Source organism: Triturus cristatus, chromosome 10, assembly GCF_964204655.1.
Source record: "Triturus cristatus chromosome 10, aTriCri1.1, whole genome shotgun sequence".
In the NCBI taxonomy this organism is placed as follows: Eukaryota; Metazoa; Chordata; class Amphibia; order Caudata; family Salamandridae; genus Triturus; species Triturus cristatus.
The window spans coordinates 821,485,571-821,504,636 of NC_140593.1; the positions used below are offsets into that span (position 1 = coordinate 821,485,571).

A 19,066-nucleotide genomic window follows, 5' to 3' on the forward strand; every position below is an offset into this window, starting at 1 on the left:
GGTAGTAAGTGGCTTTATGGCCGCAAAACCAACTTTTGTGAATTCATGCAGATTTAGGAGTGTAAATGGCTTTTTGAATCTGGCCCTTTTTTTAATCTCTCCTGCTCTGGACTAGATTTCAAATTTCCTCCAAATCTCTTTGACACGCTGTGACTTTAAGCATAAAACAACATGACAATTATGTTTTTCTCAAAACCCTGCAGAAACAGTACGACAACATAGACCATTTTTTAAAAACCTATTTTAATAAAGGAGCAGTAACAGTGATACATTAATAAAACGACAGAAAATACTGAAAATCGGCTATTACCCAGGTGTCCCCTGAGGTATATTCTCTGTCTCCTCTTCTTTTTAATTTGCAAATCCCTCTGACATCAGAGGCACATTTTATCTGTACTTGGAGGTCAGCACTGCAGCTACTGTGGCCAGGAACTTGTCCCAGGCACCCTGGGCCTCAGGGGTGAATTCAGTGGGGAAGTGGGCAGCCAGAACAATCTGAATGCAGTGGGACAGCATCTGTAAGGAAAGAAAAACACGGCTTGAAGAGTAACAACACCAGCGATAGCGCCCAGATTTACCATTCAGCATTAAAGAACGGTAGTCAGCGTACAGGGAACTGCACACTGACATGTAAGATAGAACAGAAGCGTAGCTAGAGCTTGTGGCGCCCGGGGCTATCTCTCAGATTGCCGCCCCTGGGGAGAGGGGGTTGCTGGGGAAAAAGGATGGCGAGCACTTGAAAGAGGTCCGAGAGACACGTAGTATCGCCGCTAATAGTTACCTCGATCATGCAAGTTACATGCACATACATGACACGGTCCAAGGCTACACAGTTGAATGCACCGGTGACTGGCAGTGACTGGCAGTATTAAAGAGAATACACAGACTGCATGATCTATCTGGGGACTCAGAAAAACCGCATGTGACATCCATCAGAGAGCTGCATGAATAATTACCTGTTAATCCCCTCAGCACAATGCAAACATGCACATACATGACACTGTTCAGGGATCCATCATCTACAGCTGACATTAAATGACCATTCATCATGGTCCCCCCATTAAAGCAGTGCACTTTGTGATCTGCATGGTACATGTTCCTTGCAGCAGGCACATTAACCCTCTGTGCTACCTTTCCAGGAGTCAACCCTTCCACTAGACAAAACTCCGATCTCTCTCTAGGAAGAACATTAATCACCGAAGTTATCATGACATTTTTATTGTTTCTGAAAATTGCTGGAGGCCAGGAAGGCGGCAGCAAGTTTTTTTCAAACCATAATATACTTACAAACACTACGCACCCACCCGAAATAGGTACCCAGTGCGGTCACACCGTTCGCATCGCCCTTACCTGCTCAAGGTTCATGTGACCTCAGTGACAGAGTCACAGAGACTGGATCACTGTTGCTCTAAGGTGTGCAGCTTCGTAGGCCTGCCCGCAAGACTGGAGATGAACTTCAGTATGGATTGTGGTGGACTGGCCTTCAAGGTTAACCCACAATTGACACCACTAGCGTACACCTGCTTGTGCTAAGACATCAAGCCTTCTAAGGTCTAGTGGGGCCTTCCAAGGTCTAGCATGGGAATGCGCTCCCTCAGTAGAGTGGTCTGGTGGACTGGTCATGAAGGCTGAACCCGGTTCCCCAGTTCCAAATTCGACAGCTCTGGCCATAGTGCCACATCCTCTCCCCCACTGAACACCATACTTCCCCACTGAGAGAAACTCGCACTGCCTTCAGCTATAACCTAATTATGCCCGCTATAAACACTTGGATGTGGCTCAATTCAAATTATGCACTTGATAAGAGTAATATGCTGCATAAAAAAAAAGTAAAAGCAACCACTCATAGGGAATGCAAGATTAAGTAAAGCATGTGAAATGTAAGCAGAAACAACATGGTTACCTTAACGATCTCTCACTCACTCTTCAGAAATCAGCGAGTGGTTTTACCTGAAAAGTTAAGGACATGACTAGAGGGCCCTGAAGGGAACCGTTTCAATGTCCATTGCTTATATCCTTAATAAACGTAAGCAGTATGGTTTAAAAAGACCACATCCATAAACACAGAGCCATGGTACACATTTTGTTTTCCAATCCACCCATCAACCAGGTATTGCAGTACCTCCAGGAACGGTACACTTTCCCACCTGGAGACAACAATGCTGTTCAAAGAAAGACTAGAAAACAAAAGTAGCGCTTCACTGGCAAACTCTGTAAAGTGAGGCTGATGTATTTGGATGTAAATAAAACCAATCTGGCCACTTTGCAACCCCTCTGTCTTGCTTTATTTAGTTATGTATTTATTTTTCATATTTAAAACCTACTATTTCTCTCCATCCTGCTGCACTTTGGATAGAAAAATGTCAGAAAAAGGGCATTTCTCGCAAGAGTGTTTTTCTTTTTTGGATCCATTTCACAGGGAAGCAACTAAATGAAAGAAGGAAAAAGGTTGTGAACCGTGAATAATAGGAAGAGAGAGGGGGACAGCTGTCAGCACAAAAAAGAAGAGGACATTGCCCGAGTCCTATTCCTTCTCTGCCCATCCCCGAACGTCCACGAAATCAAGCTGTGCCTTTTCTGAATTTATTTGTCCTACCCCAAAATAGTGCCACCTGGGGCGGACCGCCCCCACCGCCCCACCCTAGCTACGCCACTGAGATAGAAAATAATACAAGAATGGACCGGGCAGCTATGGTACTGGTCAAGAGCTGCCCTGTAGAAGACAAAACAAGAAAGGAGTGTTGAATGGACCCAAATCCTGGACTTTACAGCTGTTTTACCCATGAGAGATACAATCTTAGTGTATTATTGATGTAAACAATGGCCATGGCCCTCATTTTTGTTTTATTGGCTAGCCTCCATCCGCTGGGGTGGTGGTGGTCCTGCCCCAGCCATGGCCCACCTTTAATCAACCAGTGCTTTATATGGGCAGGTACTGTCCGGTACGGAGTACCTGCACTTCTTTCATTTGAAAGGGAGAGTACCTGCACTTTTCTGCACTGCTGAATTGTATTTAATGGGAGAGTACTGGCGCTTCTCAGGATCAAACAGCTACTCTAGTGAGTACTAACACTTCTATATTTCCATTTAAAACACTACCTATAATCCACTGGGTGATGGAGGCTCCCTAGCTGCTGGGCGGTGGCTGCCCTGCCTCGGATGCAGCCCACCTCCAACCGCTGGGGGTTTGTGGAGGCCCTGCCCACACTGCAGCCCACCTAAATCCAGAAACAGAGGCCCTGCTCCAGCCACAGCCAACACACAAGTTATGTTCCATCTCAAGGGCTTGCGTCCCTCCTCCATACTCCTTTATTACAAAAAATATATCAAATAAACAACCTGTAAATGCAATGGCAACTGATACAAATAAAAAGTGGTTGGGTGTGTATTAGGGGTACGGGGAAGTGCGCTAGGTTTAAAATAAATGAATAAAAGACTTACCTGATGCTGCCGGCCTCCTCATGCCTCGGTGTTACTCTGCCCTCATGCTCTCAGCAGTCCCTGCGACACATCCCAGACTCCCCACCCAATCCAGATGCTGCTTTCATGCTATACCTAGCATAAGAGCAGCATGAGGATTGACCCAAGCGGACTGGCTTGACACTCACTCGGGCACAGAGAACAAGTGTTGTTTCTTCACCCAGCTGTGGAATACAGCTGGACTGGAGAAACCTAAGACGTCCAGCCAAACAGACATGCACCCTTGTAGCAGTGTGTACCCCTCGTCCTCTCAGTGTCAATCAGGATGTACCGGCCCCACCTCGCCCTTGAACTGGCATATCGGGCATAGCAACGAAATATAGGATGATAATAACATGTTTTATTATCATTTTATTTTTCCTTTATTCACTACTCAGAAAGCAATTGGGTGGCGCTATTCCGCTCTAATGGAGTGTGGGATCTGTAAATCTCTTTAGAGGAGAGAGATATGCTGGAATGTTCGAATTCGTGTTTTGAGCCCTAAAAACATTCTCCTAAAAACAAATCCACAAAAAAAGGACTGGCTGAGAGTAAAGAGGAGTATTATGGTAAGAGGTGTGGTGCCACGGCCAGTGCGACTGACTCCCGAATCTAGGGATCACGGTTCGATCCCCGGTGCTGGCGGCAGATTAGCCCAGCACCATGTGACTCTGGGCAATAGCTTGCTTAATCTTCCCGACGGCCCCCAGCGCCTAGAGACCCTTACGGGTGATTGTTCGTGCTTTACAAATGTGGATTATTATGGTAAGGATGGAAGGGGTGGAGGAAGTGTCTAAGGGGGTAAGCAGTTCAAATAAGTGATAAGAGAGAGAGGTGATTTAGAGGGTTAGCCTCCAGCAGAAACCCCTGCACAGCCAGCGAGTACAAGAATGACTGAACCCCTCATCATTCAACCATCAATAAAATCGCATCATTGATTTGGGTAGCAGTAAAATGGGTGATTTCGCTGAAAGAGGTGGTCTGTTGGAAGGCTGGGATATTTCTCTAGCGGCCAGTGCCCCTGTGTGATATGGACATGACTCTGCTTTACTCCACCCTTCCTTCCCCCATCCTGACTTTCCAAGTCACCAATCTGTGGACAAATCTTTCAATTCCTTCCAGACCAGTCCACCTTGGAAGTCAACAAAGACATTCCGGATTGGGAAAAAGTCAGCTGCTTTAGGCATTCATCTACTCTCTCTTTCTCTCTCTCTCTCCCTCTCTCTCTCTTCCTCTCTCTCCACCAGTCGAAATTCCCTCTCTCTTTCTCGTCTTCTCTGATTTTTTTCTCTCCACCCCCTACCTCCATGTCTCTCTCTTGAAGCCTCCTTGCGCCTTCTGCAGTTAATGGCGCGAGTGGAGGGTGACGGCACACAAGAGCGCTCCAGCGCTAAAAACCGACTTGCAAGGGCTTCAGCCCATTGGGGCAATGCTCGCTGGAATGAAAGCCTTGTCCGGCGCTGCTGAGTCTTTCCTCATGTTGAGGTTAATTTAATGACCTCAGACGCAGGGCTTTAAGTGGGATGAAAAAACTGTGGGGTCTCTCAAAGGTGCGTGGCCAGTGTAATTAAGGGCGTTGCTTAAAACATGTAAGCTAAAAATCCGTGCTTAGCATAGTGTGCTGCCCGACTTATATTTTGCTGTTTCTGTCATTGCATCCAGATATGTGATATGACAAGTAACATCAAACCTACAAGTCAGGACTATTGGCTTTGTCAATGGTTGTTAGTTGCGTAAGATAAATAAGCAGCAACTATGACTTGTATATATTAAAAAAGCGTCCACTTACAGCCCTGGTGACACCACGACAATGTTGCTGCTCTTGAGTTTCGAAAAGAGATGCGAAATCCAGAGAGAAAACGACTCTCTTTAAAGGATTTCTCTTCCCCTACAACAATCACCTGGCATGACGTCAAGCTGTTACTTCTCCACTAGTGAGAAGTGCCTGCTGTCACTGCAGTCTGGAAAAAAAAACGGACTGACTGTGCTAGGGCACAAAACAGAGCACGATAGAGACCCGTTTCGAGGCCCCCTTTAAAAAACTGCCGGTGCTCAGACCCGGTGAGACCCGGCCCACTTAAAGCCCTGCTCAGACGTATGACTCTGCCCCAGCCCCAGTGGCTTTACAAGTCTTATGCTTTTCATGACTTTCGGGACATAACCCCAAATATCCTAGGTTTGATGACTCAAAAGGGTATTCAGGTCTAAGGCTCGGCAATCAAGTTGCCTGCCTGTTTTGCTTTTTGCTGATACTGTTGCTCAGTGAGGTATTATGACTGCTGCACAAAGGCCTATATTCAAATTGTCGGTCACTTGTTCTTATCTCAGTAGAATACGTCACTGATTCAAAACATCTGCTGCAGAGGCTTAAGTGTTAATTGCAGGAAACAATCTCTAAAAACGGTTTAGTGGGCAAAGGCACAATTTTACAGACGCCTGAGTTTTAGCTACAGGAGGCCGCATTCCACCTCTAAAAATGGCTTGGTGGGTGAACGTGCCAGCATCAGTGACCTGGGGCTCCCATCTCCAATCCCAGTAGGTTACGAGACTTTTGCTAGCATGTTTGGGCAACTGACAGGTCACATTTTCAATACGAATAAGATAGCTGAGAAGGTTAGTGCACCCACTGCAGTGATACGTTTGTAACCTGCAGGTGCCCGGTGTAAATTGAGGCAGCGAGAACACAACCTTTCCTCATACGGAAGTCAATAAAGTCAGTGCCATTGAGTTGGGTAAAAGGCAGAGCAATTGTCGAACAAGGCCTAAAATCTGTGACCCACATACTAGCCACCTATATTTGCTGTGGATGCATATCCCACGTTATCTAGTGCAAGGATTTGTTTTTTAAAGATTACCCCAAAACAATAAAAAAATATATAATTTGTTGTATATTACAATTTCTTTTTCAGTGTATTGATAGTACCCTGGTGAATAGCTCTTGGCGGAAGTTGCTGAGGAGTTTAAACTTCATGATTACTAAATAGGCCACACTTCCTTTAAATGCAACACATCTTTCTGCCTGCAGAAGAGGGCGGCCAGAGCAGAGGGCTTCCTGGGGCAGAAGTGGACATGTACATGGGAACCAGAAGGACTCGTTCTTGGTGGGCGAAAACAGGCGAAGGAGTGATCTTGGGGTTTAAAAAGTGGGCGTTTTGGGGCATTAGGGTGTCTTCTTGGCGCTAGAGGAGGAGTCCTGCGAAAGCACTGAAGAGAGAGTTGCCACTGGGCTAGAAAACAGGATGGCCTTGGGAAGCTGTAAGAGTGGGTGTAACTAATGGCACAGCGATGGTATGTTCTAGGGAGACCGCCGGCTCTGCAAAAGACACGCCTTTGGGGGCTAGAGAGAGAGTGCCCTATTTGATCCTGAAAAAGGAAGTAATTGTGGATGTAGAGGGATGTTTCTTGGTGTAAAATTTAATCGAGGGCTTCATGAATACTTTACGCACTCCTTTGGCCGAGGGCTAGCGCTGTGGAATATAATATATGGAGGGAATGTTCTATTGGGGGTCTAACCTGCACCAGGCCTGACCTTCCCTAAGGGAGGTTTAACTGTGTCTTTCGAGTATATAACTATTCGAGGATGGTTCCTGCCTGGGCCAGAGGAGTATTTAACATGACTGGAGACATTTCTGTCAAATCTAAAGATTTCCAAATAGCCCCATGGCCACAGCGAGCTTGGTGATCTCAGGGGGTTTCTCCCCAAAAATATTTTACAAAACTAGGCCCAAACAATGCATTGTCCTGAAGGGAAGCTGATTAAACGATCCAATACTTCCATTTGAAATGAGTAACCACGAGCCAATATATTTATGTGCCAATCAGAACACAACATCTCTAGTAGCCACACTAGGTGCATAGTGGGAAATATTTGTGCCACAAAAAATCCCTGACCTGCTCCATTGGTGTCATACAAACCCACGCTCTCATCCCCATAAAGTTAGCTCAGAATTTGACAAAATAGGCTCACCTAAATGATGATCTTACTCCCCATTTCCCACCACGTCAACCATCTTTGACCTAATTATCTTGACTTCATTCTCAAATTCGCTAAAGAAGATCCCATGAGGGTACAGAGTGGACATTGGATGGGCAGGGAAGCATGCAGACACAGTGGTGCCTAGACCAAAGGACGAGGGGTGAAGAAGGAAATGAGGCAATTAAATGGACACAGGAGATGCAACATGCAGGAAGTCTGAGACCCCCTTTAGATATGGTCCATTGCATGGGTGACTATATGTGTACCTACTGCTCTTATTAATTAGTTTGTTTGTCAGTAACATCATCAGAAAAAAAATCACAAAAATATTGTGTCCTAAACATTGTTTGCAAAAATATAATTCCAATGGAAATATATATTTTTTTACTTTTAACTCCATTTGGACAATATTTCTGCTAAATATATTTCGGACACCATGTTTATGTCAAACAATATTCTTGCTACGATATTCTGGTACCATACCACTATGCATGTTAGAGGGCAATGGCCTGCAATAAACATATTTGAGTGTGTGGGGCTGACAGGGCAGAATGTTGTCCACAGAAGATCTACAGCATGCCACGAGAGAAGGAAGCCAGAGCCCCAGAGGTGTGAATGAAAACGAAGGACTGCATTTATTTTCAGCAGTGTTTGGTGTCCATATAAAATATCAGTTTTTTCCATTTGTAAGATAATTTCTAAAAATATATGTACATGTATATTATCCAAGATGAATTATCTGAAAGAGGCATATGCATTCTTTCTTTGTGTATGGATTTGATCTTACTTAACCCCTTCGCCGCGGCAGGAATTCCGCCGCGGCGCTGGGGGAGGGTTTGGGGGCAGCGCGGTGGCGCGGTACTCGTGACGGAACCACTCTGTCACGAGCCACGGTTGAGCTGTGCTCATGACGGAGTGGTTCCGTCACGTCTCTGCCCACTGCGCTAATCGCCCGCACAGGCGGGGAATTAGCGCCGCGTGGGCGGAGCGGCCGCCAACGGCCGTAGCATGACGGAACCACTCCGTCATGAGCACAGCGCAACCGTGGCTCATGACGGAGTGGTTCCGTCATGAGCGGGGAAGGGGTTAAACTATTACATATCGTGCAATAGGATTCTATTTTATTTTTTGCTGCCTTGGGGCCAGATGTATCACATGGTTTAACCCATTCTGTTTCTATGGGAAAATGCTTTAGTACATATGGTCCTTAGTAAGTAGTTAATTTGTATAAAAATATGTGCCGGGGCTCTTGTCAGGAGGCAGCTTCCACCAGCTCATTTTTCCTGTTAGAGCCGCCTAAAGCAGAACCAACTACTATCTATGAAACCCTACAAGCGGGGAAAAGATGTGGCGAAATGTCCAGAGCTGCCGACTGCATAGCTGCAGAACCAGGTTCGAGTCTCAGCGTCGCCTCAACATCCTGTGATTCTGGGAGAATCGCTTAATCTCCTGGTGCCTACCAAAAATGAATGTGTCCTTCACTGGTGCTCAAGGCTGGTGTTGATTATTAAGTGCCGGTGCTGAGCACCGGCAACCACCAGATCAAATTAAGCACTGCCCTTAGTGTGTTAGCTTGCTACTACTTACTAATTCGTTGACACACTGGCCTGTAGGTGGTTTCATCTGATTTGTAATGTAACATAAAGAGTGTGATCAATTTTTAAACATTAAATATTAAATATAACACCATCTTGACCTTTGATCTTTTGCTGAAAAGTGAAGGCACTGCAAAAAGATAACTAGTTCTGTTTCTGTGCTTGCTATAATCTGTGATCTTTTCTCACCTTGAAGTTCCCGGGGTCCACTCTGAGGTTGTAGGCGTGCAGGTCGCTCAGTTTGGAAAGCGCCTGGTCGAGGTTGTCCAAGTTTTTAGCCGCTTCTCCGAGGGCGCCCAGCACCTTGGCACCGTGACTGCGCAGATCAGCAGATCCTGAGCTGGTGTCAAAATGGCGGAAATAAGTCTTGCTCTGTGGAAAGCTTCGAAAAAGCCTGTAATGTAAATACAATATAACAGTTATCCTTCTTTCCTTCAGAGTACACCTGCTCTGTTAGTGAGTGATGTGAAAGCTTAGGGTTGGCTGCAGTTTAACAATCTTTCTTCCTAGTTAGATTTCAGCATTGTCACAGTTAGTTAACATTATGAATAGGCCTGTACAGGCAGCTGAAATCGCAACAGCAGTATTTGTATTGCAGGCAGGCAGGCAGTATTTCTATTTCATATTTGAAAGGCGCAATGTTAATTTGGGAAATAGTGGGTGGAAAGGATTTTTCACCACTCATTGCTATTTCACCTTCCTGTAAAATTTACGGAGTTGTTTGTAAAGGGTATTGTATATTGTTACTACCCTGCACCCAGTGCTTAATTTGTAAATAAATGAGTGGTGGTGCCCAAAGCTTTTTTCAGAAGCACGCAAAAGGCATATTTAATTTCAGCACTTGAAAACCAAGGCTGCGTAGTTTTAAATGCACCTCATGCCTCTTAAATCCACAACCAGACCCCCAATTCCACTTCATCCCACTCTCTCAGGTTCCTGCTTCCTCCCTTAGTGACATTCTTTTCATTTTTCTCTTCCACTGCCTTTCCACTTTGTGTGTGCTTTTTTTTCCCTTTCTTGCTATGCGTAAATATCTGATGGGAATAATATGTGCCAGTCCCTAAAAATGAGTGCCAGTGGCGCCCACCGGCGACCACTGGCTCCAATTTAGCACTGTCTGCATAATTACGAGCTGTTTTGGTGAATGTAAAAAAAAATAACAAACTTACTGCAGGTAAAAGAAAATGAAACTAGTGAGTAAAGATATAGGCAGAATGCTGTGAAAACGCAGAATGCTGTGAAAGCGCGAATGCCGCCACGCACCAGGCTGAAGGAAGCTGACCCACTGCCTGATGCTATAGGGGGCAGAAAAAAAAATGATTTACACTACTGACTAGTGGATTAAGAGGGCTAGCCGAAGCCCCCCACAAGTATATTATATATGGGATAAAGTACCTGAGCTGTATATTATAAGGATATTGTGAGTGAGTTCCATGCCAGTAGAGGAATGAGGCTGAAGGCTGAGTTCCTTTATAAGTTCATGGAACTCCAAACTGACTTGCAGTATGCTTTTAATGTACGGCATATAAGAATTGTATTCCTTATATAACATGGTTACACCATCACCTTTACCACAAACTACGCAAATCATTGGTGTCTTTCCATTTCATGCTCACTTCAGACATGAAGAATAAAAGCAGAACCTGCACTGCAAAATTGAACACACCTAAAAGCAGTTAGTGATTTTTGTCAAAGGATATTAAGGTCAGTTTCATGTAAATCAAATTTTAAAAATGTTGTGTTGAAACATAGAGAAATTCAAATATTCTTGTAATAAACTATAGGGAGAAAAAAACATATTGCTTTAAATATCTCCTTTCTGCTGAACTCTTTTCATTTTATGAAAACTTATCAGAAGTAAAGCCAGTTCCCGCTTTCCTTGTTTAAACGTATGCTTCGTGATACCTGAAGTCCATACTGTGCTGTTCCCTGCCACAGGTGCCAATTATATCAGCCAGTGACCAAACACGTTTTCTAGCGGCATAAACACCCTTTAAATATAGAACCAGGGCTTTAAATTGGATGAAAAAACTGGGGGGGACGGGGTGGGGGGTGGGGGGGGGGGTGATGGGGGAGGTCACTCAAAGGCCTTGGTTTAAAAACGGGTAAGCTAAAAATCTGTGCCTAGCATAGTGTGCCGACCGACCTGTATTTTGCTGTTTCTGTCATTGTATCCAGATATATGATACAACAGTAACACCATACCAACAACAAGCCAAGACTGTTGGCTTTGTCAATGGTCGTTAGTTGCATAAGATAAATAAGCAGCAGCTATGGCTTATATATAATATTGAAAAAGCTTCCACTTAAAGCCCTGGTGACACCACGACAAAGTTGCTGCTCCCGAGTTTCAAACAGAGAAGGGAAATCCAGAGAGAAAATGACTCTCTGTAAAAGATTTCCCTTCCCCTACAACGCTCACCTGGCATGACGTCATTCTGTAACGTCTACACTAGTGAGCAGTGTGTGCAGCGCAAATGGATGTGCCTGCTGTCACTGCAGTCCGGAAAAAACGGACCGCCTGTGCCAGGGAACAAAACAGAGCCCGATGGAGATCCATTTCGAAGCCTCCCTTAAAAAAACTGCCGGTGCTCAAACCCGGTGAGACCCGGCCCCCTTGAAGCCCTGAATAGAACCGTAGATTCCACACGCTTCATTTCGCTAAACTTCAAACACCCCTTTCCTGTGCGAATGCCACCTAGGAAGGCCATTATTTAATAAGGACAATAACGGTTTAATTTGCATAACTTTTGGCCTTTAGGAGAAAGTTATACATCAAATGTAGAATAAAACTGGCCACACAGACGCCGCTCCATCTTTCACTCTCCTAGTTTTGAAGCCAGAACGCTCATGCGTCACGCTCACGCGCTCCGGCGTTACCTGTCCAGCGCTTCCGCTCCCAGGGCCTCGAGGTCGCCAGAGGCCTTTGCCCACAGGGAGAGCACCGCGGCCTTCTCTGCGTCACTCAGCGTCATCTTGGTGGCTTCGGTGGGGGTGGCGCACGGTCTGCACGAGGTGGTCGGTGGAGAGGAGTCGATGCTGCCCCCTTAGCTGGGTCAGGTTATAAAGAGGAGTTGGGCTGGGAGACGTGACCGACCCCCGCGGCCGTTGGTCATTCCTGGCACCCACCCAACCTGCTTATCTTATCTCCATGGAACGAGGGTGCTCCTCCCTGCATGACCAAACGAGCAACATTATTTTCACCTTCTTAATTATCACTGAAGTTACAGTAATATTGTTCAGGAACATTTTTGTGGACAGCGTCGTGAGTTTAATTTTATTGTAATATTTACACAATATATCTATCTTTGTGAAGGCAATTCAATTCTAGCATTGATGTTCTGGGACTTATTGTGCACTGGCCACATCAGTCAGTGGGATTTTTTTTCTTCACATTTTGAGGTCTTTCATAGTTAGAAAACTATGATATGATTATTTATAGAAACCACGTGGGGCAGACAGAGTTGGATTTAAGTGGTACTGGAATATCTTGGTACTCTGAAGGACATCCCAACTGTAGAGGGACGTCACCTGTCTGACCCCCACACTTTACTTTGAAGGACCATTGTATATACTGTCTACAATACGTTTAATTTCATCACCATTATTGCAATTGTCTTACAGTTTTAGTACTTGAAATCAACAGGCTCAGTGCAGTGGCATTTGCACAGCTGTCATTTGTGAATCACCTAGAACAAACCCTTGTTGGACAGTATTTTAATTTAATTTCAGAACCTTTTTTTCTATGCTTCAATATCTAGAGCATTGCATAAGGTCAAGAGTGTACCTGTTTACCTTCACTGGACTGTGAGTGAACAGGTTTCAAGTGGGAATGCCCTTTCCCAGATACATTACTTATTTTTTCTGCCGTGTCAATTTCGTCTTTCAAAACCACTCTGCATTGTAAATGCGGAAGTGAATTTCTGACAGAACAAAACACGTGTCATCTGGTTCAACATGATTTTTCTTGTAGTTGGGATACAGAAAATAAGTATTTCGCACTGACAAACGTCTTAAAACGTATTGTTTAATTAACACTTTGGAGTGTACTCCATGTTCTTACAATTCCTGCATCTAATTCTATTGAGTTTACCTTTGAGCACAGGGCATTAAGCACATGAAGAGAATCCCCTTTCATCTTTGATGTGCCCTCTTCCAAGACGTGTATATGCAGTGACAACTCTAGTCATGAAGCCCACAAGCGTTACACATATTCGCCTCAAGGTCCACCTATTCTTTTCTTAGTTCTTAAATACTTAAGGGCTCAGAAGTGTTCTTCTGATGTTATAAATGACAGAAGGCTTACAGAACATTATAACTTTTTGAAAGTACAAATATGATATGTATTTTGTACCTAACATCAACAAAAGGTGTATTTCTGCAGAACACTAAGGGGCCGATTACGATGTCGGTCGGAAAGTCCCCGACTGCGGGTCAGGGGCTTTCCGACAGACATAGTCAATTTCAATTCCGACTGTTTAATTACAATCTAGGTGGTTGAAATTTAAACCGGCCGGTCATTACGGTTGGCTTCTGACAGGCTCAAGGAGCCTGTGTGCCAGTTGGAAACCAGCCCATAATCCCAATAGGGTGGCGTTTCCGCTGTCGTGATTACAATGTTTGTTTCCGACAGCCTTTTCGTGACGGCCTTTCCGAAACTGAAAGACTGTCGCAAAGTGACTTGCCTCTGCGGCCTATGGTTGTGGACCTGGGGGGGGGGGGGTGGCACCTAGGGTGCCCCTCTATAACCCCATGCACCCTGTGGCAGGCACCTGCAGGGATGTACACAAGGAGTTCGGTCGTCCCGATTCTGCGACAGTGTAGGTCGGTGGGAACTCCGACCAACATCGTGATGAGTCCCAAAGTTTTCTATAATGTGAGACAGATGAAAAGAAGTGAGCAATGAGTTTCAAATTTAATTTCCCATGCAGTACACCTTAATGTATTATGCTGTATTATGCTCTGTCATGTCTTCTGATTTTATATTATGTTTTTGATTTTATATTAGGCCATGATGTTAAGAAGTTCTTACAACTTTCTGGATGTTCTCTCTGTGTTCCAACTTATGGCAAGACTTTCCTATTGACTAGTCATCACATAGGCTAATGTATGGTTTAGTGATGAATCCTGATGGACAGAAATTGCAGTAAAATGATAGATTGTTTATAGATGGATCATATTGGATAGAGATTGGTGGGTCATTTTCTATAGAGCTTGGTGGGTGTTATTGGATAGAGATTGCAGTAAAATAATAAATTAATGATGGATCATAATCCATTGAGATTTGAGGAGAGTAATTTATTGTTTTGTGATGGATTATATTGGATAGAGATTGTTGGCTCATATTGGATACATATTGGTGAAAGATCTTAGAAATTGCAGTAAACTAACGTAGTGTTTAATGATGTGATGCTTTGGATGAGAATGGACGAGTCCGATGTAATGCTTTAGTGATGGATTGTTTTGGATAAAGAGTGCAGTAGGCTAATGTATTGCTTAGTCATGGATCATATTGGATATACTTCGCAGGAGCCTAACTCAGTGTTCAATGATGGATCATATTGGATAGAGATTGGTGGGTCATTTTGGACACAGCCTGGAGGACGAAATTGGATAGAGATTTCAGTAAAGTAATACATAGTTTACTGATGGATCATATTGGCTAGAGATTCGAGGATAGAAGTGTATTGTTTAACTATGGAGCATATTAGCTAGAGATTGTAATAGACCATGGGTACTCGCAAACATTTTCCTAGGGGCCGCAAAGTTTGGTCTTTGGTGTAACCGAGGGCTGCACTGATTCCAGCGGGGGGGGGGAGGGATGTAAAGTGGTTGTAGGGGAAGCAAAGCATTTATATCTACTGGCTGGACTCAATTGCGCAATGTGAAACCAAAAAACCTGGGATGAATCCCAGCTTCTCTCCATGACCAAATTGTGTGACCGTGGGAAATTGTTTTATTTCAATTTCCCTCCTTTTTCTTCATTATCACATATAAAAGGACATCGAAATGCTTGACTTCAGGATGCGTGCTGTACAAAACTATGTTCAAGGCGTGGATGTATTCTCTAATGGCATGGTTGTTAAGGTGGGGGCGGGGGAAGTTTGATTGCTTCTAAATTCATATTTGAAAACCGTCACTTTAAAAAAAATACTCCTGAATGCACTAATAAAATTTGGTTTACTAAGGTGAAATAGATCTGCAGGTCAATGAAATACACTTTTTGAATTTTGAAAAGACTATTGTTTTTATACATGTTTTCTGTCTTTAAAAATGAAGGTGTTCCTATAGTTAAGGGCCTAGTTACTTCCTTTCATTTGACTGTAATTAACCTTTAAATGGGTGCATGCTGTATATTTTTTTAATGTTATTGCTAAGCCGAGTAAACAGCAGCCCAGTGCTGCTGTTCAGCGGGCCTTATGTAAAGGTCAGGATGGCCACATGTGGCCCCAGGCCCATACTTTGAGTATCACTGGACTAGACTAATGTACAGTTTACTGATGGATTATATTGGATAGAGATTGTTAGGTCATATTGCATACAGATTGGTGAAAGACCACCAAATAGAAACTGCAGTAGACTGATGATGGAATGCTTTGGATGATATTGGAAGAGACTGATGTAATGCTTAGTGATGGATTGTTTTGGATACAGAGTGCAGTAGGCTAATGTATTGCTCAGTCATGGATCATATTAGATATAATTTTCAGTAACCTAATGCAGTTTTTAATGATGAATCATATTGGATAGAGATTGGTAGATCATATGGGACAGATGCTGGAGTCGACTAATGTACTATTTAGTGATGGATCATTCATATCGGATGAAATTGGATGAGAATAATGAATTGCTCAGTCATGGGTCATATTGGATATAGTTTGCAGTAGCCTAATGCAGTATTTATTGATGGATCATAGTGGATAGTGATTGGTAGATCATATTGGACAGACGCTGGAGTCGACTAATGTACTATTAAGTGATGGATCATATCGAATGAAATTGGATGAGAATAATGAATTGCTTAGTCATGGATCATATTGGATATAGTTTGCAGTAGCCTAATGCAGTGTTTATTGATGGATCATAGTGGATAGTGATTGGGAGTTCATATTGGATAGAGACTGGAGTCGACTAACGCACTATTTAGTGATGAATCATATTGGATGAAATTTGTCGAGGATAATTGTAGGGAAGTAGGATCTTTTTCTTATGGTTACCCCCAATTTTTGCTAAATGTGATACTGTTTTTAACTAGTCTGACTGGGATCCTGCTAATCAGGACCCCAGTATATCTGCTTTCTCCCTAAACTGTTATGATATGTACTTAGGTACACTCCAGATTGGGTACTGGGGTACCCTTGTCAGTCCCTAGTATATGGTACTCATGTACCCAGGGCATTGGTACCCCAGAGGCCTCCCATGAGCTGAAACATGTATTATGCCACCCATGAGAGGCCATGCAAAATGGAACTACAGGCCATTGCAGCCTGTGTAAGTTTGTGTATGCACCACTTACTTATGATATAGGTTTACTATATCTAAGGGTCACTGCACTTAAAACCTATAAGTCACCCCTCTAGCAGCCCTTTACAATCCTGAAGGCAGGGTGCTTGGTTCTAAGTGAGAGGGTGCCACTGCATGAGCAGAACACCCCTGCAGCCTACGGAGTCCATTCGCCCGGGTTGTCAGTGAGGCAGCTAGTTACGACATATAGAGAGGCATTATGTGTCCGCCTGATGACCAACTCTAAAACGGCTGAAACGAACCCTATCGTGTTTGGTGTCAAACTTGTTGGAATCATACCCCCATACCGGTAACTGGCATGGAAGGTATGATTCCACTCCTCAGAAGCGAGCTTCGTGGGGTCCCTGGTGTTCCCGGCACCTGCCTACTAGTCTCGGATAGAACAAAATGGTTGCTGCTGATCAGAGACACATTTCTGCCCTCCTGCTGCTGAGCCAAGCTTGAGCATGGGGAGGCAGAACAATAGGCATCCTTTCACAGAGAGGTGTGACCACCTCCCAGATAGGAATTAGTGTATTAGGACGGGGTGGGTGCACTTGCAAGCGACTGAAAGTCTGCATGAGGGGCATATTTGGTGTCCCTGTGCATAGTCAAGTTCAAACCAGTCCTGGGAGCGGTTGGCTCCCGCTCTGGTGCGAAACTGGACAAAGGACATGGGAGTAATCTCCCCATTGTCCAGACCCTCCCCTGAGAGGGTCCCCTGAATCTGTCCAATCCTCTCCTGTGGGTACAAAAGGGCTTAACTGGTTGTAGGACCTTAGATTCGACGTGACAAGATCCTGAACTAGAAACCACTGAATTTCGACCGTCTGGACACTCTGGATTTCACTGGACTTTGTTTGGGCCCGATTTCGTCTCACTCTCAGTCTGAAGCATCATTTGTGCTGTGCACCATACACAATCCAAGCAGGACCTATGGAGCGTCAAGGACAACCCAAGATATCTCCCATGGAGTGAAGGAGTCACTCCCCTGCATTCGCAGGCACCGCAACACTGCTGTCCAGTCTGCTGACCCTGAGCTCCTACGGATTCCAATGGCTTCAGCAACACAGAAGGTGGGTTCTACATCCCTCGAGGTCTGAGATGCCCTCTCACCAAGTTTCAGGTCAGAATGTCTCGTGGGGATTGCAATACCTGAACCCCAGTGCAGCGCATAAATTTGCAAATACATATGCTTGTTGGCGTTTCCTGAACAAGTGCATTAGGCTTCGAGTAGCCCTAACCTCTAGCACCATTACCCACCAAGAACTCTGGCCTCCTCGCACCAAGTGCTCTGTGGGCTGCTGTTTGGTGAAATCGCTTGTGGTCCTCTTGCGACTCCTGTGCCTCTGGCCTGTAGGTCCACTTGAGGGTCAACTTTGCTTTTCCTGGCCCCCCCTGCTTGCTCCAGGTCTGCCCTGACTCCCTTTGCTGTGGTGAGTCCTGTGGACCTTGCTGGTCCAAACCGTACTCATCCTTCAACTTCTACATAGGTTGATGTTGCCAAGGCTTGTTGGTGCTCCAGCCGGACACCGACCCCTCAGTACTCGACATCCTTCGTGGGACAGCTATTATCGGGCTCCTGGTTGTCCTCAACATCTCCTGGTCCCTGTAGCTGCGGGGTCAAGAACTTCATCAACGCACCTGAAGCACCCAACATCGGTGGACATTCGTCTACAGAGCCCCTGGTCACTCCTGAGTGACCCAGACTCTGTCCTCTCTGCTTTTATGTACTCTTCAACAAGAATCCACCTTTGGATTCCAACGGACACTTTTCTTCTTGCCAGCAGCGGCTCTTCATTGAAGTCCTCCATTGGGTTTCACAGCAGCTTCCAACGCCACTTCTGACCTATGCACCCTGGGATAGGTAACTCGGGTACCTCAGTATCCACTGGTGGGGTGGCTCTCCAACCCCACGGGGTTTCTTCGAAGTCCATTGGGAAGGGTCCTTAAAGTCTAAAACTTCAACCGCGATTTTCCCATAGAATTGCCCGGAGCACGGGATCGTGTTCCCACACTGCACCCATCCTCCATCTACTTACTCACCTTGGGTGGTCCCTTGGGGTCCCAGCAATTCTACGTCTTCTCGACACTGTCTTGACTCGAGTCGTGGTTCTTATATCACTATTTTAGTATATGGGCTGGTCCCCCCCTGGGGCCCACTGTGTATTAGTGCAATTTACTATAATTTCTGTGCTTTAGTATTGTGTGCTTTGTGATTATCTCCGTGTAGGAGATACTGTGTCGTACTAGATAGTGTTATAATAATAAATACATATTTTTATAACTACAGTGTGGTTCTCCTTTCATTTAACCAACACTATAAGGTTGCATTCTGGTGAAACAAGCAGCTTAACATTCCTTCAAGTCTAAGCCTGAAGTTTTCTCTCCACAGCTACCACTTGGATAGCTTTCTAAGGTCATCTTTGATCTCTTAAATCACCATAAAGGTTGTTTGGACTGGTGCAAGGTGCCCACTTTAATTAGTGAACAGCATATACCAGGCCAACTTCTCACATTGGTTTGCAGCGGT

The 19,066-nt window shown here is 44.7% G+C and overlaps 1 protein-coding gene across 1 annotated transcript; it reads right to left on the minus strand.

The window, feature by feature from the left end:
* Positions 1–223: 223 nt before the first annotated feature.
* On the minus strand, positions 224–12,070 carry LOC146790078 (hemoglobin larval subunit alpha-like). The gene is made up of 3 exons (XM_085628438.1): positions 11,911–12,070; positions 9,220–9,424; positions 224–516 (listed from the first exon to the last, which is right to left on the minus strand). Exons 1-3 carry the CDS (start codon positions 12,003–12,005, stop codon positions 388–390), a joined length of 429 nt encoding a protein of 142 aa, XP_085484564.1. The 5' UTR covers positions 12,006–12,070; the 3' UTR covers positions 224–387.
* Between the last annotated feature and the right edge of the window lie 6,996 nt (positions 12,071–19,066).